This window comes from Protopterus annectens, chromosome 2.part0 (assembly GCF_019279795.1).
Source record: "Protopterus annectens isolate FY-2018-M chromosome 2.part0, PAN1.0, whole genome shotgun sequence".
NCBI classification, from domain to species: Eukaryota; Metazoa; Chordata; order Ceratodontiformes; family Protopteridae; genus Protopterus; species Protopterus annectens.
This window is the reverse complement of record NC_056728.1, coordinates 1,836,781,321-1,836,805,829: the sequence shown is the minus strand read 5'-3', so window position 1 is coordinate 1,836,805,829 and position 24,509 is coordinate 1,836,781,321. Positions and strand designations below refer to the sequence as shown.

The following is a 24,509-nucleotide window of genomic DNA, read 5'->3' as shown; positions in this document are numbered from 1 at the left end:
GGCCTCTCCTGTTTGGCATCTACTTTTCTGAAGTAAAAGCCAATGCCAAAGAGCTCTGTCTAACTACATTTGCAAGCTAGGAGCAGCCACTGAATTCCCAGATGACTTATACATCTTAAGGAAGGTTTGTCCCAAATAAATAACTTGTGCCAAAATCATGGACTGAAGCTAAATGTGAAAAATGCCTTTTTGTATCTTTTGGGAAGCCCTCCTCCCCAGGGAAGTACCACATTGACAATATGCCACTAAGAGTTGACCCAGTTGTTCGGGATTTGGAAACTTGTTGGAGGGTGACCTAACTGCTGACCAGCATGTCCCTATTGTTGTAAGAAAGTCCTTCTATATTGCACAGCTTATAAACAAAGGATTGTGTCTAGATCCAGGGGTTAGCCCTGTCACTGAATATAATGCCCCCATTGACATGTGTCTGTCCAGACAAAAGCAACAACTGGAATGTCCACAGAGATACCTTACCAAAAGGGTACAAACAGCATGTCCTGTATAGACTGACTCAAAGCTCTGTCACTTTGTCTGGCGTACAAGGCATTCTCCGACCCAGTACTGATGGAGTTAGTGTACATTAGCAAGTCAAAGTCAAATGGCATCAGAAATACTTGGTCTAAGGATCTAATCCAGGGGGACTCGGTTTGACAGGTTCATCTCACAGGGGATACAGCTGCTCTGGAACAGACTCCCCATCCACATAAAACAAAGTTCATCCCTGTCCATATTTAAGTTCACCTATGATCTCTGGATGGGAAACAGAAAATTTACCCCAGGACTGCCCCTGTACTACTAATGGACAGAGGCAGCTCATGTATGCTTTATTGCCTGCATAGATCCCCTCAAATTATCTATAGTATGATTCCAGTTATTCTCAGGGGTAATATATAATTATCAACAATGGAATGGGTAAGGCCAATCTCTAACCAAATGGGATAGGTTAATTTGAGCACAACTAGCGAAACTGGCTAAGCTTAAAATGGCCCACAAATGCAGCTAGCCCAGTATTTACCTATGAAACGACAATATTAATTTTAGGATATAAAGAGCATAGACAAGCTGTATAACTGTTCCTGCTGCCAAACAAAACAAACGATGCCCCCTTTTCTATGAAGGCATTACGTGTTCCTTGTGGAAATATGTAACAAAAGAACTATTGATCTAATGAGGAATATGAAGCAAGTGTAAAAATCAGTAAAAGGCAAAGAGGAAAATGAGAGAGCTCAGCTGTGCTAGCAGTGAACTTCTCTTTAGCATCCTTAACTTCTCTGAAAAGTTTAAAAGAGATAACAAAGTAGTGAACATGTTAAGTGTATAGATATATTTCATTTATTCTCAGCAATAGTGTTAAGGAAGGAATATGTGTACCTTTCACTGTCTGCGTATAACTGTAAAGTGCCCATTGGTTACCTCTTAACTTTTTCTCATGCAGACTTATTTGTTTTTATAAGCCTGTGTAACAGATGTAGTATCTTTGATGTGTTGACCTTAGTCAATATTTCAGTATCTGAGCTTAATAAGGAGATGAGTCAGTTTGAGTGTGTGTTTACAGAGTGGAAGTCTGAATTGTAATGACCATTTCCTAAAAGAAAACAAGATGTCTTTGCTGGGTGAAAGTGGCTAGATAGCCTTGTGAGTACTTTGAGTAAGCAGATTAATAAGGCATTGTAAAAATCAGTTTGGATATCTTCTTCTCCAGCTGCTCTGTAAGTAATCAAATGGCTAATTGATTTTTTTAAACAAGAAACATGCAATAGTACATTTCTATAAATGAAAACATACCATATTGACATAATTTTAGTTGAAATATTATATATCACTCATCTCTCCAGTCATTGTCAATAATATTACATAGTTCATTCAGATCATGCCTTCTTTTAAACCTCATTTCTCCTCTGCATTTACTGTTCCACATTTCTCATGTTTTCTTATGTAATTTGCTTCTACCCTTTTTCTAAAGATCCCAGTTGTTTTATCCACTGTTACTATATTCACTACTCCATACAACTGATTGCTGAACTCATTAACACTAGGAGGCAGCAGTCAGTTAATGAGGTATCACATTCCTCACTGTTGTTTGACTTTGGTGGCAGATGCCTGGGGCTCACAGCCAAAGATAATTTAAATCTGAGAAAAATCTATTCAGTGGAATAAGTAAAGCAGCCTTTTGTCTTGCATTTTTAATTAAAATACATTTCTTACATTTAAACTATTTAATCATGACACGTACTGCTACAAATTCAGTAATGTGGTTAAGCTTTACTGTAACCAAACAGTTCTATATGATTTGCCTTTCAGCACCATACACTTGCAGGAAATGAAGCAGCCCACACAAATAACACCACTGTGGGAGTGATTGAATTAAATGCCTCAGTTTTGAAATGGGACCCTTCGAATCTGATCTGTCCATATCTGTCTAAAAAGCATCTACAGTTTTCTAAAGGTTGTAACCCCATTGGTGTGGGTCTGCTGTGATACTTTCAGGCCTTGATAAAAGCAGACATAAAATCTCTTTAACATGCCCGATTGCTTAAATTGATCTTTTCCTTCTCTTTATAGCCACAATAAGTCTTGTTAGACTACTTGTTTTCCAGCTGGTATGTTTTCATCTTTCTGTCCTGCTCCATAACTTGCAAGTATTTAACCCCATGCTTACTAAAGTTAACTGGGTAGTTTGAAAACTACACTATTTGCATTGTATACCTGGTAATATTTTCTCTTGGATATCTCTTGAGTAACTCTTCACAGCAACTTAATTTCACTTGTTCTACATATATTCTGTATAACTGATTGTTCTCCCCTTGATACATGGCATGAGGTCCTCCTAGAAATAGACCTGACTGAGATCCTTTCGGTGTTGGAGTTTCTCTATCCATTGAAGATATGCACTGAAGGATGCCTGACTTTTCAACAGCATGTGGTGAATCCTCAATGGAGTAGGTCTCCTAGATCTTAGCAAAAGGACTTTAGTGAGCTATACTTTTATATAGTATAGTGTATCTTGCTTGCCTGTATTTTTTTCCATGTTATATGCTATGGAGGGATAATCCTTTATGTTAGGTTGGATGTGCACAACTTTCTCATGTTAGTGTGTGTTAATCTTCAAAATCATTTTACCTCTGCCTTTCCAACCAACCTCATACTCTTTTGTATCCTGTGATTAATAATAATTGTTCAAACTGGTGCTTAACAGGAAGACTACTAGAATCCATTGAATTCCCCTGCTCTAATTGTAACAGTGCCTTTTCTTCTCACCACTACTTAACTTTCTTAAATATTGCATCAGATTTGTGTAGATGGTTTTTATTGGGCAGACCTATAGCAACCACTGAGTTTTCTTTTATTAAGTCTTACAGTATGAAGCCATTATTGCATCTTGTCATCAGACCATTTGCCAAAAAAATTCTAGCCAATCCATTTCCTAGCCAATGTTAGATTGGGCAAAACAGTGCAGTTCTGTACCTACTCGCTACTCTCTCACTGTAACTACTTATTTGGCAGGCTACTTAGCATCTTACAAGGAATGTCACTTCCATTTTTGCTGCTCTTAACATTTGCAGTACCGGTTTTATTTTCTTTCGGGAACTACATCTTCTAGAATTCCATGTGAAGAACATCAGTAACCCCTGTAGAGCAGACACATTCATCCCTGTTTCTTTTTTAACCTTCCATGTCACTATTCACTGAGAACCAGTCCTTGGTAGTAAAGAGCATGTGAGAAAAATGTAAAAAGATGCATCTTTTATTACTTCCTGGTTACATGTGTGACATGACTAACATGCATAATGATAGGGATGATTTCTGCTTCATAACATACATGAAGGCAAACTGTGCAAGGAAATGGGGAAAATTGCTGTTGTTTAAAGATGTGTACCAGATGCTACATATTCATTCACTGTGATAAGTCATGTAGCTAGACTTGGAACAATGTTATTTAAAGAACAAACAGGCAGTAATCAGAAAAGCCCCTTTTAACAGTAGGAAGTCATAAATCCACATGTACACACACACACCAGCAAAGGTTGGGACCACCATTCAGACCTTGTGTCTTTCAAGTAATTATAGCTATAGGAACGTATTTTAAGGACAATATATGAGATACTCCAGACTTGATTCAGAGTGTCTGCAGTGAGATTTTCATTCTTTGACCAATGATTTTATTCAGAGAGGCTATTTAGCCAATGAAGTTAGTTCTATTTTTAGACAGGTCTAGCAGGAAAGAGCCAAACCTTATTTTAGTACTTTTAAGGGTTTGGATGGTTGTGCCTATTGGTGCTTCCAGATGAAACAATAATGTTGTTTGGCTACCTCTTACTTAAGAGACATTTCATTGGTTTGTAATGTCATTAAGAAAAAAAAAGTTGATTTTAATGGGTCTATATTATGATATCGCACGCTCAGAAGAGCGAACGACACATAATAGACCCCCATATAAACAAAAGCTTACAAAGTCAAAACCTCAGAACAGGTTCCAAGGAAAAAAAAAATTGCTGTTCCGAAAAAAAAAAAAAATGTAAAACATTGCATAATGTGAGGGGGCTGTGCCCCCCACACACCCCTACTTAAATATACCAACTCCGAGTTTGCACTACAGTGCCGAAAAGGCAAAGTAGCAAAAGCGGCCAAACAAATTCTTTCCCAGGGAAAGAATTTGCTGAAAAGCCGCTTAGCTATTTTGCCTTTTCGTGCTTTTTAGTTCGACAACCTGCATCTGCGACGGCATAATAGGGAGCCGATTTTTAATAACCGATGACAAAATTAGGAGTTTTGTTGGTGATAGACCAAGTTTTTGTTTTAGAAATGGTAAATTGCTCGAACAACAGTTATGTTACCAATCAAAAGGCATCTAGTAATCCATCTGTGTGTAATGACACCTTTCCCTGTTATTCCTGTAGTGGCTGTAAGTATATTTTACCGTGGAATCATTTTGTACATCCTGATACCAATGTACGATGTACACCAAAGCTGTTTGTAATTTGCAGAAGCACTGATTTAGTGTATTTAGCCTCCTGTGAAGCATGCTCATGTTTTTATATAGGAAAGACTAATAGACCTGTGAAATAATGTTCTTGAACACATGAATGATGTATGGAAGAATAAGCTAACTAGTGCTCTTGCTAAACATGTTGATCTGTGTGGGCAAATGCATACATTTTAAATTTATGGTGTTACAGTTGATACGGGGGGGGGGGGTGTGATGTTAATTTTACAGAGTCTGCTGAAGTGAGATGGAATATATTATTGCAAGCTGACAAACAGTACAGTGCCTTTAAAACTGGCACTTATGTCATGTGATTTATTTTATTGATTGATATATAAATATTGTGTTTGAATTAAATTTGGATCTTGGTCTGATGAAGCACCTCTTTGGTGTGAAAAGCACTTACCCTTGTTTTATATTAAACTGATTTTATTTTTAGCTGTGTTGGCTGGTCATGTTTTTTTCTTTCTGCATATTTTGCTTGTGATGGTCCTGCCTCTGTTGACATTGCTGCCACTTCTATTTCTTTATTTTATTTTATTTATTTATTTTTGGTGGATACATGGAACATGGCTGACGGAATTGATTTTGAATTCGAATACATTCTGAATGCTGCTGGTAGTGGCCATGGTTGAGACTGGTTACATCAGATGCTACAAGTGGAAGGTAACCCTAATGATAATGCTGTGGAAGAAGAGGTTTTGGATATGGAATCTTTTTGGAGCTCTTTGAAAGAGCTTGAGAACAAATTGTTTAAATTTAAACATCTTCAATGGCAAAGACTACATCTAGAGGCATATATACATTTCGAAGTTGTACCTAGAGGGCTACTTGTACTTAAGATGCCTACTTATGTAACACTTCCTGAACTTTTAAAATGCTGGCAAATGTTAAATCTAGATACTGGGTACAGCTATATGAAATTGCTGATCTGAGTTCTTTAAACCTTCAGAAGAATTGTTTTTGAATGAAATTAGATGTATACAACAGATGCTGAATGATGAGTTTAATTCAGAGGCATATCACTTGGCTGTAGATGAACTGTATAGTAATGTTTGAGTGTATGAAATGAGACTGCAGATCAGACATAAGATCAAGAGTGGATTTTATGATTTTAAGATTGGTCAGATTTTTTCTTGGCCTAAGAACAACCTGCAGACCACTGAAGTTAAGGAGAAAGGCCATCTCCAGGTATTGATAATAGAGGTGAAGGAACCTGCAGTCTGCTAAAAACTGTGCCCTCCTATTCATCCTGTGTCTGAGACTGTGAGTAAGACCATGTCTGATAAGGAATGAGAGAGAACTACTATTACACCTCTAGGTCAGAGGAAAACTTTTGCTACGGTTGTTGCATCACCTCCCTCTTTTTTTTTTATTTTATTTATTTATTTTTTTTATACAAGTGTGCATATCCATTTAAAGCAGGAAGGGAAGTTCAGAATAGGACAGTCTCAAAGCTGGGGGAGGAAATGCCAAAAAATGAACATCAATTAGTTTTGAATGGGGTATGCACTTCACCTTCAGTGGATCATGATTTCCTGATTCACAGTATTTCTTCAGTTCAGTTAACTGGCCCTCAAATTTCAGTCCTCAGTAGGGGTCCATCATTCATAATGGCACCATGATCTGATACTTGTGACATTGTTCTTAATCTGAAGCTTTTTGCCAGGAATGTGATGCTGAAGTGCCCATATCCAGTGCCGATGCAGTCCTCTACTTTGAGAAAGCCCAGTATGTTTAATCCAGTTTTACATCCAATTCTAGAGGCTTTCACCGGGACTTGTAAAGCGGACATTAGGAATATTTTAAATGGTCTACATAAAAATACCTGTTTTAATTAATCCGCCATTGAATATAAAGCTCTGAATGGATTATGGTCTATGGATTCTATACAGATTAGACCAGCTGATAAAGGGAGAGCTGTTATCATGGACAAGAGTTATTATCTGAGTAGTATGTACACCATGCTTTCTGATACTTCTACTTGTATGAAATTGCATAGGTTTCGGATAGAGAAATTAAGATTATGTTTTATGATTTTGTGATTAACAGATTACTTATGATACTTGTACATTTTTTTCTGGTTGAATATGCTGTTTTCCCTGTGATTTACGGACCTCCCAGAATACCCAAGAACCCTGTAATACCTCCTTTTAGACCTAGAGTCTCTGGTCGAAAATGGATTACTGAGCCTTTGTCAGTATTCATTGAGAAGAAGCTATGAACAGTACTTGATGGAATGCCACCTGTTTTGAAAGATACTGAACAGTTTTTATTAACACTCTGTGTACAAGAATGTATAGATGCTTCTGAATGTTATCTCGTTACCCTTGATGTATGTTCTTTTTTCACAGTAATACTGAATGACACTGGAATTGAATTTGTTAGACTTTTTCTGTCCCGTAAGAGTGGTTACTCCAATGATTTTATCTGTCTTTTGTGTTCTTTACTTGAATTAGTGTTAGAAAATAATGTTTTCATGTTTGAAGAACGTTTTTGCTTGCAAAATCTTTGATTCACAGTGGGCACTTTTTGTCAACCGTTACGTGAATACTGTATTAGTTTATTGGGAGACTATGAAGGTGTTCAAGAATAATCAGTTTGTAGACTGTGTACACTTCTACAAACATTTTGTAGATGACATGTTTTTGTTATGGGGCAGTTCTCTGTCTGCCTTGAAGCAGTTTCTGTCTTATTTGGAAGAAACAACTACTGTTTGAAGTTTACATCTAATTATTCATTAACTACCTTTGTTTTTTTAGATGTCACTGTGGCAAAGACATCTCATGGATGTATTAGAACTAGCATGTTTTCAAAACTGTGCAAGAAGAATAACTTGTTAAATCGTACTAGTATGCCAACTAATTACATCTATAAGAATGTACTTAAAGGACAATAAAAGAGATACTCCAGACTTGATGTAGAGTGCAGTGAGATTTTCATTGTTTAACCAATGATTTTAGTCAGAGAAGCTATTTAGCCAATGCAGTTAGTTCTACTGTTAGGTCCATCAGGAAAGAGTTTTAATACTTTTAGTTTATTGGATGATGCACCCATTGGTGCTTCCAGATCAACCAATAATGTTTGCTATCTCTTACTTAAGTGACATTTTATAAGTTTGTAATGTCATTAAGAAAAACTGGTCAATTTTAATAACTGTTGACAAAATTTGGAGTTAGGAGTTTTGTTGGTGTTTTTTTTTTAGAAATGATAAATCACTCAAACGACAGTTATGTTATCAATCCAAAAATGCATCTAGTAATCCATCTGTGTATAATGGCACCTTTCTCTGTTATTCCTGTAATGCCTATAAATATATTTTACCATGGAATAATTTTGTACATCCTGATACCAATGTACAATATACACTGAAGCTGTTTGCAACTTGCAGAAGCACTGATTTTGTGTATTTAGCCTCCTGTGAGGCATGTTCATCTTGTTGTGTAGGCAAGACTAATAGATCTTTGAAAGAACGAGTTCTTGAACACATGAATGATATACGGAAAAATAAGCTAATCTGTGTTCTTGCTAAACATGTTGAGCTGTGTGGGCAAATGCATACATTTAAATTAATGGTGTTAGAGTTGATACATAAACATCCTACGGAGGGAGGAGTGATGTTAACATTACAAAGTCTGCTGAAGTGAGATGGATTATATTATTGCAAGCTGACAAATGGCATGGTGTCTTTAAAACTGGCACTTAAGTCACGTGATTTATTTTATTGAATGATCGTTGTATAAATATCTTGTTTGAATTAAATGTGTATCTTGGTCTGATGAAGCACCTGTTTGGTGTGAAAACGCTTACCCTTGTTTTATATTAAACTGATTTTTTTTAGCTGTGTTGGCTGGTCATTATTTTTTACTTTCTACATATTTCATGTGATTTCTTCCCCTCTAAGGAGATAAAGGAGTAAATGCTTAGAGCCTTTTCTACTAGTATGGAGATTCCTGGAGGGGAGCATACCAATGTCCTAAAAATAAGATTTACTTGTGAGTGAGCAAGGATGGGGGGGGTGGGGGGTAGGGGCAAGGAAGTGGCAAAATGAATACGTCTCCGTAAGCCTTAAACTCAATTGCTGTACCTCTGCCAAATCCTGAATTCATCCCTCTGCTTGGATAATACCAGTCAGATATTTTGTGATTAGAGCTACCTAACCTTGAGCTTTTCAAGCAGGTGTGCTGTTCTTCAGGTATAATAACTAAAAGCTGTCACAGTGGCAGTAGTCAATATTCTGGGCTATAATTTAGTTGCTGCAGGAACAATGAATTACATTACTTTCTGTGGGTAAGTATTGTCCTCCAAACACGGCTTCTGATGTCTTGAGGTGGTTAAGCATTTAGTGGTACAAAGTGCCACCTGATAGCTCTGTGGCAGTCACTGAAATGGATACTCTGGTAAGTCAGAGTAATTTGTCATGAGTGCAGCTAAAATGAGCAAAAAACATCCTGTGGTAACATGATGGATTGAAGAGATTTTTAATGAATATAAAATGTGTATACTGGGTCACCTTGTGGTTTTGGGGACGTCAGAGTAGAATAATTTCATGAAACATGCTCTGAATTAGCATCCTATGCCACTTTTTCCTTATGTGTGTTTTCTGTTGTTGTTCTAGGATAGTTATTCACAAGAGACTAGATCAGTTAAATCTTTTCATGGAAAAAACTCCGATTTAGAAGTCGTTCGATCAGCTCTTCGGATGAGTGGTGCACAGTACAGTCACTGACAGCTCTTCGGATAAGTGGTGCACAGTACAGTCACTGACAGCCATCCTGTGCCTTTGATGAAGCCACACTAAGACGGTGCTTACAAATTATGGTGGAGATTGAGGTTACACCTGCAGTATTGTTGCATGTACTTAAGGAATAGCAGAGCCTTTCTGTAGTATACATTTGTGTTTTATGGCAGTTATCACAAACATTCTCATAGTGCGAGACACAACATGTTGGATTATATATGCTTCCTGAAAATTATCCTGTTCTGTGGAGAGTATTGGACATTCTTACTGGCACTGCTTGAATATACAGATGGGTTTACATTTTATTTTATTGCTTTCATTTTTAAAGACAGTGTAACTGTGAACTTGCGGGCATCAGGTATTTGTGTATACTACAGCTAGTAAGTGCATGTGTGTGTAATACAATATCTGTATCTGTGTGTCTAGATATATAGAAAAGAGTAGATGTAAAAATATGCTATTATGCTTGCTTTATTATATTGAAAATGTCTGTTTCATTATAGGATAAAACTGGTATTAGAGAATGAATGAATGAAATTTTCCATGTAATGTAATTTTTTTTATTGAGTGTGGCACATTAATTGCAGTGTAAATTCATCTCTGCTGCATTCATACTTTTCAGGTACAGTGTAGTTAACACAATAACTGATTTTAATACATTGTATTTAAATGCAATCTATTCCCTCCATATTATTTTTTAGACTCAAACTTTCTCCTATGGCAAGGTTAAACTTTTGTATTTAAAGGACAGCTCATAGGTAGGTACTAGGCTATCAGACCTGAGGCCTATATAAGCCTAGCCAAAAAGGTTGTAAAAAACAAAAACAAATATGGACTGCACCGAGTGCTGTTTATTACAAAGCTCACAACAAGCTCCAAAAATACTAAGTGCTTTCACCATGTATAAATCAATGGCTTCTTCGTGAAAGTGCTCAGTATTTTGGAGCTTGTTGTGAGCTTTGTAATAAACAGCACTCGGTGCAGTCCGGATTTGTTTTGGTTTTTGTTTTTCACAAGTTTATACCCTTTTGGGTTGTGCGTTGTTTTCTAGCCAAAAAGGTTCCCTGGCTTTCACCACCCAAGAAAATTATTTTCCTGGGCCCCTGTCGAGCAGAGCCACGGAAGTGATCCCCGGGGTGAATTTCCTATTTCCCATCCAATCGTCAAGATTTTTCTTAAAGAGGGCTAATGAGGAGCTTTGTTTGACATGAATGGGTAGTTTGTTCCAGAGTATGGGAAGTCTCTGGGACAGGAATCTATCCCTGCATCAGGTTCTGTTTATTGTGGTGACAAGGTTTAGTTCCCGGGAGCATGTGGCTCGGAGAGATTGAGATTTCTTTAAGTGTAGCATAGTCATATCCTTGTAGCTAATCATATCCTTGCTGGAAACCTAATTATGAATTTGCTTCCTACACAAGTGTATTGTCATTTTCTAATATTCGTAGCTTGGGAATTGCAAGTGGGACTCACAGATGTTAAAACAGCAGTTATGAAGCATAACCTAAGCTTTGCAGTGGTATTCTTTAATTTAAACATGATTCCTCATTTTATAATTCACATTGAATAAAGAAAAGCTAACATTTTGTTGTGTAACACATAGTAAAAGTATTGTGAAACAATTTTAGATATTTCACTAGACTTGCCTGATAGCTCCATGGAATAAAGTGAAAAGTGTTTTTCCAGGCATTTCGCTTTGTCCTCATTTACATAAAATACTAAATGCATGTTAAGCAAGTGATAATGCCTGATGGTGTATGTCAATGTGTAGTTAATGCCTGCCCAGGGGTGTTATGAGGCCTGATGCCACAGGCGGAGGGCCTGTACACCCTGAAGGGTGTTAATTACACTTTAACAAACACCCTGGAGGACATTATTCCACTTAGAGAATGAGATGTCTGTAAAATTGTTGTGTTTTACTTATTTAAGTGCTATATTTTGTAATATATTTTTGATGTAAAATATTCTTCCGCCTAATGTTTCAAAATTGTTGTAGTATATGTTAATGGTGTTGGAGGAAGCATTTTACATCCAAAATATAACGCCTTAAAAAACATCCAGGTATTTATTTGGTTCCTTTCTCCTAAAATGTTTGGTTTGTTGCCATTTATTAGAGATTGCTGTCTCTTAATGATGACATAAATTTGAGTTTCAGACTTTTTCTTTCATTTAGAAAATTCATTCTAACATATCCTGTTAAGCAACTTTTATAAGAAAATTAATTAAAATCTGTTCTTATTTTTGAGACTTTCTTCTCCCTTTATTTGATTTATCCATATTTCTTTAGCTGAAAGGTTGAGAGGTTTGTAGACTGCCTTACTACTGTTGCCAGTGGTCGACACACATACACACACACACACATACACACACACACACATGCATGCGCTCCTCTACTTCAGAAAATGCAAGCGGACACAAATCCTAATGTTGAAGTAATGTTGTGATTTTATAACAGGTTTATGTAAAAATAAATTGTTACTTTGAGCCTTTGTGCTCTGTTTATTTCATGCTTATCCAGATTTGTTGAAGTAAGAGGTTGAGAGGTATGCAGACCTCTTTGCTTTGGCTGCCAGGGATCGCTGTCACTCACTCACTCACTCACTCACTCACTCACTCACTCACTCACTCACTCACTCACTCACTCACACATTGTTATTTTAAGTTTCTTTTCTTTCTTACTTTACACTCACTAAACAGCAGAAGCGCTGCTTAGCAAGTGTAAAATAACTGCTCAGTCGATCTCACTGTTCACTCTGTCTTTCTCTTTCTGTGTCATACACACATGCACAATCTCTTCTGCTTTCACACACACCTACATATACACACAGTCTCTTCTACTTTCATGCACTCGTTCACTCACACTCACAGACAGAAACATAAACACAGTCATGCACATAGATACAAGCGCATGCACTTTTTTTGGTTTATTTTTTTTTTTACACTCGCTAAAGAGCAAAAGCTGCTTAAGTGTAAAATAATGACTGAATCGATCTCTTTCACTCACATGCAGGCATACACTTGCACACAAACACATCTTTTCTTTTAATTTTTTTTTCACATTTTACACTCACTATACAGCAGAAGCGTTGCTTAGCAAGTGTGAAATAATGGCAGACGTTAGTTATTTTTTCTGTCCAAGCACCACAGCGGTTTGATATGCTGCCATGAAGTGGAAGACTCATTTTTCCGCAGGCATTACTTGTATGTATATGCTGGAGAACGTTCATTCTGCAATAAGGGTGCAATGTCCGGGTTGTTCATTCTCTAATATGCAATAATGTGTCAAACAGCTAGCACTGTGTCTGTAGACAGTGAATTCCAAGTATGACTAGCAGTTTTTTCCTCCTTGTGTTGCTTTTAGATGGCATATTATAGAAATACCCTTATTCATCTGCAAGCATAGTTAAAACATAATTGCAAAAAGAAGCAATCTAAAATTTTTCATATTCCTTGTGCTGTAGCTGCAACAATTTGTCATTTTATTATAACACCTTGTCCCCAGATGTCTTAACAATCCTGAGTTTCTATACCCTTTCAATAATAAAATAAATAATGAATATTGTTCAGAATGCTTCACAGTCTAAAACCTTTATATTCATCAGTGAACATGTTACAGACACTCTCACTGGTAATTTGGGACAAATAACCATCTGCTTTAGCAGTTTATCACTTCATGTGTTGCAACATATAAATGTATAGAAATACTAATGAAATTATGGCAGTTTTATCTTAAACCAGTCACAGCAGTTGTCAGTAAGTGAGCAGTGCTGAAACACACCATCGCAATAACTTTGGGTATCCTACAGAAAAAATTTCAGTCCATGACATTCAGGGATGTGTGACATGTCCAGTTATGAAATGTTGCAGTATGCAGGATTAATTGTAAACTGAAATACATCAGTAGAGTGTAGTCACCATACTACTTTGGTATCAGACATGTTCTTTTTCAATGTATCTGTACATACTAAAGCTCACAGTATGCATTAAGTTGGATGTATGCATGCAAATGTAATTCATTAATGTTTATGATTACTAAAAGTTCAGTGCAACTTCAACAGTATAAGAAGTAATTACATTTCCTGGCTGCTAATGTGAGGTGAATCAAGAAACTTGTTGTCAGGTGTAGTACCAGCTATAGGCACGTAAGAAGTTGAACTGTGTCCCATACCTTAACTGTTGAGATGGAATTTCCTTCTAAATGGTCTGCTATCTCTAACCACTGAATACTGTCTGTTTTAATTACATATCCTTTAGATTAATTCTGATGCAACAGAGCTTTACATGGTGGGGTTTTTATGAGAGGTCTCTTTTGTGAAGAAAACAAAAAAAGCAACCTCAGGTGATATAACAACAGATAAGGTAAGGACATTCTGTTTTCTAGCTGCACCTCCGATATGAATCTGGAATCATTGTGGTTTTCCATGCTGACTGTAGGCAAAGAAAACCTTACTGTAACTTACAGGAAACCAGGTAACAGATAAAGTACACTCTAGGTTAGCAAGCAGCTAAATTTGGTGTAAAGGACTGGGTATGAATGTCAAGCCAGACCACCAAAATCATGCTTTGGGTAACCATTTGGTAGGTGACAGCACAGATCACTGGGGTTAGGGTGAGAACTAAGTACCTCAGTGGGTGCTAGAGACGGAGCATTTTACTACACCCACTTCTACCACAGTTAGCTACATCCAGTATTATGAATCAATGGCCAGTTAATGGGTGGAAATGTCTCTGCTGTTGTCAGGACTGCTAAGTGCTCATATCGTATCAGATGGTCAAAGTATGGCATTACATACCCCAGTTACGGTCATATAATTCCATAACATTATGTTGTCTTTTAGTAGAACAGCGTTTGCAGTGGCATAATATTTCAAGAAGAAATGACGTGAGGTGTTGAAAAGCAGGCTGTAGAGATGCATGATGACAAGGCTGAAAACAGATCAAGTGGTACATGTCTCTAGTAGTATGAAATAGGCTCAGAACACCAAAGTACAAGTGGTGAACTTGTTTAAACTAGCTGTATTCTGGAGAAACATGCAGGCTCTTACAATTAAAAATATTTTCTGCAGCTGTACCTTCACCATGCTGGAATGTTCGTATGCTAAGTGCCAGTAATTTCTCACAGTATCACAGCCTGCTGAAACAGCACTTTCCTAGACCATATCATTCTTCTAATGTCATGTATACATATACATATACATATACATACAGGCATACAATACCCTTTTTGCAACCCAGTTCTCCATTTTTTCATAACAAACTCTTCCTGGAGTCCTTCACAATTTTGAATTCTTTTGCATCAGCTAAACCATTATGTTGAGAGTGGTTTTGCTTTTATGCAGTTAGCTCATGTTTTATAAATGTTGACTAAAAAACTGTAGCCACACTTTTTAGAGTGTAGGGTGATACTTGCCTAGAAGACAATATAGAATGTAGCAGTAAAACAGGAAAGAATCCTTAGTGAGGAACGTTCTAGGTGTGACTGATTTCAGCCATTGCTGAAAGTGCCAGTGTTGATATTTTCAGCATATACTCTGGCCTCCGAAAGACATGCATGAATGGGCGTGCTTTCGTTGAAGGTTAGGCTTCGGGCTGGCAACTCGGCACCATAAAAAAAATCTACTGCCAATCATTAGCAGACCGGAGTGCCGCTGTGGCGACCCCTAACTGGTAAAAGCCGAAAAGACAAACGACTCTAAGTAGGCTTCTTAATATCTGCTCTTTAGGACACTAGTTTTCATTTTGCAGAATATTATGGAACCAAAACTACAGTGTGTAAGCCAGTCACTGCACACAGATTAACATTAAAGTCACACAGCCAAAGTATATAGCCAGAAAGGATTTGTGTATACTGTTGTTTTTATGCTGTTTGGTTTTGGTTTTATATACTGTGGAAGACTACATCATGTACTTTACCATACATTGCCCGGGTTTTTGTAAGATTACTAGAACATAAGTGTGAGATTATTTAAGTCAAGCAAACCTTTTCAGTTTCCCTCCCTACTGATATGCAAAAATATCTCATAGTTATTCATTTTTGATGTGAAATTGTTCAATCTCGCCGTTCATTCTTTACTGAGGGTTTGGAGCCGATCCCTCTGCTCCGATACGGCCAGTTGCAAAGCTCGAGGTCTTCAAATAGCTGAAGGCCAAGTATCTATCCCATGATGCATCTGGAATTACCTCAGATCTAGTTTGCCACTGCAATAGATCGGAGGTTCTAAATTAGCTCGGGCCAGTAAACTGTTCTGATATTTAGATAGTTGGTATACTTAGTTTTACAAAGCTCTTACAGCTTTATAGTGTGTATTTCTGCATTTTAGTCCCTTCCCTTAGTGTGTTATAAAGTCTTCTAATGGCCTCTTGTTTTAGGCATAGTTTAACATTTTTTGCTAGTTATTAGTGTGCGCTTAGTAACTGTTACATTTTTTGATATAAAAATTTAGTGTGTAGAGTTTTTTCTCTTTAGTGTGCTTAGCCTTCATTGTTTTAGGAAAGGCTTAAAGTTATAATTACTGTTACAGTTTTTTGTATTAACAGTAATTTGTCTGACTTGGATATTTTATAGGATATTTAGACAGTGTGTTTTCTTAGCAGCTATCTTTCCTTTTTTGCATAGTCTGCTTATATTGTGTGTTAGACAGTTGTGGTGACAGTAAAGGCTTTTACTGTCTCACACACACACGTGTGTGTGTGTATGTGTGTGTGTATATATATATATATATATATATATATATATATATTTATGACCTTTGCATTTTTACTGTGTGTATTTGACTTATCCTAATGTTTTTAAAGCTTCTTGTAGTTAATAACTGACAAATTTGTATTGTGCACAGTACATTTTCTCAAATGAATGACCAGACAAGCACCCCAAGTCTGCGTTTAAAAAATGCCAAAAGATGTCTGTAACAGACAGCCACGTTAATTGTGAAGACAGCTGTGCTATATGCCATTCCTTCTCCTGTAGGGTCTTACAGGAAAGGAAGAGAAAATTGATTGACAGAGGGTCGTTGAAACCATCGTTTCAGGAAGCTTTGAGTGACCAAGATGGATCCAGCAAGTCCTCAAAGTCTTCCAAGACTTTGGACTCAAAAAAAATCTAGAAAGTCTTCGACTTCGGCTCCACTGCCATCGGAGCCGACGGTCTTTACCTTTCGGAGCCAGTCCCTAGTCTTGGAACCAGTGTCCGAAGCACCTAAGAGTCCACTACTTCAATCGGTACCACCTTTGATATGCTCCTCTCTATCCTCTATCAGCCTGTCAGATCTGGATGTGGATCTGTGTGGTGCAGAAGCTGTTATTGGCACCGGCCTTGGCAAAAATGTTATCAGCTTCAACCCAAATGGCTTCAGAGCTAAAGACCCTTGCACCAGCTCAAACTATTCCTCCTCCGAGCCATGCTGGTCCTTCAGAGCCGGAGGAGTCAGACCTGATGTTAGTGAAGCCCTTGGAGCCGATGCCCACTCCAGTGTCTTTGGCTTCATGCACTCTGACGTCCTCGGTGCCTATTGACTGGACTGATTTCAGGCCTAGCCCAGGGGAATATAATCACAATCGAATAGATAGCTATGAACAATAGTAGAATAATTATTTAGAGATGAGCAGAAACAAAACAGGACAAAAATTAATATTGGTAAAAAAAAAATTCCACAGATAAGCACAAAATGTGGTTATATATAGTGTTTACAAACAGGGTTAACATTTAACATTACAGTTTTGATGAGAAGATGTGGAAGAAGTGACTAAGATTTTGAAAAGGTAGGGTGTAAGTGATTAACTGATGTGGCTGACATGAAAACACCTAAACTGGACTTGATTCCAAAGAGAGGTTTTGATTTGTGGTCTAAAGATGTTTTGAATTCTGATCTAAATTTGGAGTAGGAAGAAAGGTCTTTTAAGTAGAGTGGAAGAGATTCAGTGTTTGGGTGCTAGACGTGAGAACAATGAGGCTTGATTTTGGGATCTTGCAGTTGTGTGCTGATCAGGAAGGTCGTCTGAGGTTGTAGGAAGAGGTTTTTGTACTGAGTTTTACTGTAATAACGGAGAATGTTTCAAGATTCTGGAGTATGAAAAGAAGTGTCAGTTAAGAGGTCTGCTGTTTGCTTGATAAGTAAGCCAGTCAGCTTTTGAGAAAGCATGGCAGTGGTGTTCATGATGAGGAAATTTGGGATATAATGGCATTTTTATTTGTAATGGTCTGTAGGGTGGATGAGTTTTTTGTTTTTCTGAAAGCTGCAGCTACAATGGGTAGGCCTTCTTCAAGCTGGTCTGAAATGTCACACTTACCTACATCAGCTAGGTAAGGAGATATATTCCTAGCCTACAAGCATGGGCGCCCGCAGGCAGGTGCAAGGGGGTGCACTTGCACCCTCCTGGATTTTCTTATGCTATCTGTGATGATAATACATTTTGTCATCATTTCAACGTAGTTTACTTTTATGTAAAGCCTGCATCGTTTGGAGGAGATTTTATTGGAGGTGGCAGTCACACATATTTGACGAGCCTCAATTTCTCCTTAAACTGTATCTCTCCATCTACAGCCATTAGTTGCATAGAATTTGGATGACTGTGTGGGTGGAAGATTCATGTATCCTGACCTGAACAAAAGAAAAGTATTGTCGTGTGGTAGACTGGTGGTGTGTGCACTTAGATTTTAATTGTAGAACAACAAATGAAGGTGGGTTGAATGATCAAAGACAGGGAGTTGGATGTACACATCATGGCAGCTTCCAGCTTGGCGCAAAAATGTGAAAGCAGTGCACTTGAGATGGAGGGTCCAGTATTTTCCCCTAGTGTCTAATCAGTGTCTGTCTTCCCCATTCCCAATCCCATACCATCCCAATGCCCCTACTGCAGACAGTTCCTGTGGCTAACAGCTTCTCTATCACATCCATGATGTGATGCCTGACAGGCCTGCTCAGTAGTTAAGTTTAATTTACTTGCAGATGGCCTTTTGGCCATTCATGTTCCAGGAGGTAGTTCAGGTGGTGGTTGGTGGTGGTAGAGATTGTTGGAGTGGAGACTGGACCATCCGTACAGTGGAATATTAATTCAGAAGTGACATGTTTGTGGGACGAGAACACATTATTATTAGGTTGCATTCTGTGGGTATTTATATGATGCGTCATTCGTGCTTCATTGATGTACTTGCCTGCTCTGTCTTTAGCATTAGTAAAGAAAACCAATAATGCAGTAAACGGTGTATGGGTATATCATATATGAACGAACAGCATATGTGTTCTATTTTTAGATGCTCAGTGCTTCATTTGTAGTGCGAAATTGGGGAGTTTGCCTTTAAATCCATACAGCTGTTTGTGTGCTAGGAGAAATTGTGTGTGTGTTGGGGAGTGCATATTTCTACAGTGGGCCAGTGTGAGGTACACTGGCTTTTCAAGTACCATATAAAGGGCTCCTTCTGTCCCCTCCCATCCAAGGAGTAGATTGAGTGCAACTCTTAATTTTGGTAACAGTATTTTTTTTTACGAATATTACTGTGTAGTTCTTGTAGTTGGCATAGTAATTAGTTGATTGGTACAGGTGAACATTGTCTAGCTGGCAGTTTTTTGCATTACTGCTGGGAAAACATCCCTTTTAAAGCTATGTATATTGTCATTATAGCCTTCCCAAGTCTCCAGTTTCAAGTGAAAACTGCCACCAGTAGATAGTGATAGTGTTGTCTTTAAAAGGAAAACCTGGAATCACCTGTAAATTGTGGTTATTGGTAATGAGGTCATTTTAGAATCTAACATAAGTATTGATTACTCTGTCAAAACGAAGTCATCATCAGATGCTGGTTCAGAAGAAGACTGGAACTACAGACTTTCTTCAAGCATTTGTGTGATGGGAAAGCCACTCACCCCCATGCAGAGAACTGTGCCACCTACACCCCATTATTTTTTTATTTAAATACTTTGTGAGGTTTCTTTCCTGGGTGGGAGTATTCTGCCTTTGCAGTGGTTACCATAAAAATATTTTATTTTTTATTTATTTTTTTAGAACTGTTATTTGGACATGTTTGTCATTAAGGAAGGTGGCTTGAAACCAGAAGAGCCCCAGCAGGGCCTTGTTAAAATGCATGCATGTAATCTGTGTTTAATCTGTCTTTTATATGAATGTGATCTGACAGGCTCCACTGGGTTGATTCCCAGCAGCTAGGCATTGCTTATTACTGTGGGACTGTCCACTGCCTTTTTACCTCAACTGTGCATATAGTTAGTTGCAGTTAAGTTGGAGTCTAAGATGGAGTTATCTGTTGCAGGCAATGTGATGTATGTTTACTGTAATAACCTCTCACCTATTACTTAAAGCACACATTGTAATGCTAATTAGTAATCATCATGCTTTGAGATACACTTTACAGATGTGAGGTAAGGTCATATTGATTGTATATTTCAGGTATTTCAATATGATTAAGAGAACTCTGTGGAAATTTACACACTGAATCTAATGGATCCACAGTATGAGGAAAAAAAAATATATAGATATTTTCCGTAGCTGTGGATTTGAGGTAACAGCTTTTGGTGTAAGGACCAGTCAGCCTTTGAGAATCTTGTTTTCCAGCTATTTATTAAGGAATAGTGCACAAAGAGGGCATGCTGCTGTATTTGCAATGTGTACTATGAGACTAAACAGCTTTGTTCGTATGACAAGTAGTGATGTCCTAAGGTATGTCACATTCTGGGATACATTCTTCTTATGGACTATGCTTCTTATTAAACAGGGTAAGTTAAATTCTAAACTTGTGCATTATTTTATGTATTGTGCTAAGCAAGTGGTGCTGTGTATCATACAAGGGATATAATTCAATTTTATAATTAATATGATCAGGAAGGTGAATCACAGTACTTTTGCATGGTTCTAAAAATGTGTGCAAGGGGGGGCTATGATTTGAAAATGGCCCAAAGGTAAACTTAAACTGTCACTACCCAGAAGCATTCTCTGAATGTGGTTTCCAGTGCTATTTCGGTGAATGTGAGCTTCAAATTCAGAGAAGTTTTAATGCCAAGTCTCTTTTCATTTTAAGACTATTGCTTTGTTTAGTAAATGTCTCCGTGTTTATGCTATAAAATTTAAAATAAATGTAAATTAAATCCAAATATCTTTAGTCATTGTAGAAGTAAAGTATAAAACAGTATGCATACTGAAAGTTTTGAACAGTGTTTATGGCAAGTGGGAAGAAATAGCCAATTAATGGGACACTGGAATGGCTGCATGTGTGTGTGGGGGATCCTGGTTTGCACCCCTCTGCAAAAAAATCCTGCGGGCTCCCTTGCCTACAAGAGTAGATAATTAATTTAATTTCTGCTTTTATCTATGTGAGTTTGGAAGTTAAGGGTTTCCTCCAGCCAAATATCAAGATACTTGAAAGATGTTGATGTTTCAATACAGTCGAATTTCAAGCAAGTTTTAGGTATTCTTATTACAACATGAACCACAGCAGTGAGAATGCAATAATGACATACAATATAAGTACTAAAAGACAAACATTTCCATTATTAATGAAAGCCCTCGGACATTCCAGAAATTATATCCATTGTTGTTATCCCCAAAATAATGAACTGTTGAAATGCGAATCCAATGTAATGCAGATAAAAGACAGCAGCATGTAATCAGGACAGATTTACTTCTGGCCTGGCCATATAAACAGTAGCGGAGCTCACTGAAGTAGACCTCGCTGCAATACATGTACATGTCAATGGCAATGCAGTGAAAATAAGATTGCAGTGATGTGTGCATTTATAAAGATTCTGGGGAAATGGAATATTTATTTTCTCTCCCCTGAACTTTTGTGTTCCCATAGTTATTAAATGAGTATAATAAATAGGGGGCACTGGAATGACTGCTCCTGGCTAAATACATGTTAAGAGCTCTGAAATATTTTTATTGTGCTTATTGTGAAGTAGTAGGGATACTAGACTGCTGACCAGGGACCTTTTTAGAATGTCACTTCATTAGATTGAAACTCATGAAGTGGCTGTTGTGAAGTCTCTTTCAGAAGCCATTAGACCCATACAAAACACTGACACTGAAATGAACGCACAACTCATTTTATACTTGTGCATTCCTAAAGTCTGAATAGTTAAGTAAATTAAAACATGCTGTTACTAGTAAATCCTGTTAATATGACTGATGCTGTTTTTTATGATCTCATATTTATTGAAGTAGGATGTAATGCAGCTTGTATTTAACACTGGTATTACTTCTCCACATACCAGAATTTTAAAATAATGTGTCTGATTGGAACTGTGGTGGTGGTGGTCATTAATTTCTCAGCTGATAGTTTATCTTTGTCATTACTTTCAAGTGGAATGCAGAAGACAGAGCTGCAGATGTCCTTATTCAAAGTGTGCATCTGTGTGCGTGTGCCATCAGGTTATCTACGAAAAAGTAATTTCAGTAATACACATTTCAGATAAAAGTGCCCCAAAGAACACATTATGCAAATCACTTCTCTGATGTTACTGTGCACCCATTTTTCCTCATTACTTATTAATACCTTATTTCATTGTTGTCCTTTTATTTAAATAGATTAACATAACTGTTTTCAGATTTAGCACAGGAGAGGGCTTGGATGTTATTACAGTACATACATACTTAATAATCAAATGACTAACATTAAGAGTAAATCTAGAGTTTTGGCACAGCTACAGTGATCACTTAAGACACATTTATTATATAACATGTTTTTGCACTGTCTGTTAAAATTGTCACATAATCAGACACAGTGTGGGTAAGGAGCACACAGGTGAAGTCCATAGGACAGCAGAGCTATCACTGTATGTGCACGTTACTAGGCGTTTCTTCAAGCAGTATATGTACTCAAACATGGCACAATATTTCCTCCTACAGAATGCTGTTTCTTCATAACATAACCTGTAAAGCAAAGCCACCTTTCCTCCTCCATTTTATGTTTTGATTCTCTTATAAGGCTATGTTCATGTGTCACACACAGCTGCTTTTCTTCTTTTGGAAAGCCTTCTTGTTAATGAAAAATCAGTTACACATTGTTTATTTATTTTTTGCATTTAAGTTAGCTTAATTATTTGCTCTAGTGGTAGTATTGTTTGGTACCTGCTCCCTTGAAACCGATAGGAGAATAAATACCTTGTCCCATCACCATTAGAATCCTTGGGACTTCATTAGCTTATTGGCATTTATCAGTGTGTTAGATGGTAAATGTGAGTAAAAAAGAAAACTCAGCATTTTCCACTGGCAATATAGCCCTGACAAAAACAATATGTCAGTACAGTTTCATTGTGTTGTAATCAAAGTACTTCACAGTGAAGTAAGTAGAACAGATGAATGCAATTAGAAAGTGTAAGGTACACTTAAGTTGGATAATGCGTCATAGTAGTTGCATTCCTGCGTTCATGTTTTTCATAACCTGTTCTATTAAAAGGTATGGCTTTGTTTTTGAGGTGAATTTCTTGGTATCCATGTCTCAACCACATAACATGGTTATGATTGGAGACCCAATCATAACCCTCTGTTATTTGCTGTTTTGTCAGGCGCATTTACACAAACACTCTCTGTAGTTCACTTTATTTACTTTTTAAACTTCTCACACTTCTTTCGTACAGTTTTACTTTTTTTTAACTTTCTCTCTCCTTGGCGCTGCCATATTTGGTGACATTGCAAATCAGTGTCTTTTATGCAGTGTCATATCTGGATTTGATAATGAACTTCTCCTCATTGTCCCTGTGATCCGTGTGTTTCTTTTTAATCTAGATCACAAAATTGAAAGTTCTTTGTGAATGTTCTTAAAACTGGTATAATGTATGCTTATTTCGTTTTGTACTTGTAATGCACTCTTAAATGTTTACATTTCAAATTGTACACTTTTCCCTGACTTACAAGTATTTGCTTAACTTCTTTTTTGTATTCTCAAATGTTCCACCAGTTTTTATGTGGCTTCTTAAGCTTGGTAGACCTCAACTCCTGTCTTGTTTGAGTAGAACTTTGTCTCTCATGCCACCACACTGAGCATAAGAAGAAATATTTATTTCATCTGGCCACCCACATTCATAAGTGGTTATGTGTATAAAAGTAAGAATTTTGTTAAAAAAACTCAGATACATCTTTCTTGGATTTTATCTGCCAGTTTGTCATTTTATTGTTTGAGCAATTATCGCAGTTTAACACAACATAAAATGCTCATATGTCAAGTGAATAACAGCAAGAAAAGTATACAAGTTGTTAATTAATCTAACTTTATAATAATGTTACCAAATGACCACACAGGAAGATTTTTTTAACCTGGAAACAAGTATTCTTTACTTTTCACTACAAAGTAATAAAGACCACCATGAATTAACAGAATTGCACTGTACACTTTGTTGCCTCAGAATTCAGCATGCAACCTGTCATTAAACTTAACCTTCTTTGCAAATGCCATTGTATATTACTTGAAATATATACCAAATCAGTCAAATGTAGTTTTGAAAGGGCACTGCACATATTCATTAAGTTATTTGTATGTTAATCTCACTACTGCAGATAAAATCTGGTGTCAACTTGCACTTTAAGTATGCAGCCTGTCAGATCATTTATTGGTGGCTACAATTACAACAAAAGTACTTTAAAGGACTGTGGTGTGTCCGCCTACTTTTTAATCAGTCTCAGGGTGCTTGCAGTGTATACCATGGAACAGTTACTTCATGTCTAATATCAGTAGGTCTATGAGGATATCCCAGCGCATTCTTGTAATGTCAAGAAGCAATATGAGTGCAGTATACTCAACCATAGCAAAGTTGTCTGCAAGACAGATGTCCATTTACACTTAAGAAT

At 37.2% G+C, this 24,509-nt stretch overlaps 1 protein-coding gene across 1 annotated transcript in view; it reads left to right on the top strand.

Annotated features, from left to right (window-relative positions):
• Positions 1–10,548, top strand: part of TMEM82 (transmembrane protein 82) — a 245,701-nt gene extending 235,153 nt beyond the window's left edge. The window contains exon 5 of the mRNA XM_044060453.1: positions 9,603–10,548. Within this exon, the coding sequence (XP_043916388.1) occupies positions 9,603–9,713 (111 nt within the window). The 3' untranslated portion in view covers positions 9,714–10,548. The remainder of the gene's footprint in view (positions 1–9,602) is intronic.
• Positions 10,549–24,509: the final 13,961 nt, after the last annotated feature.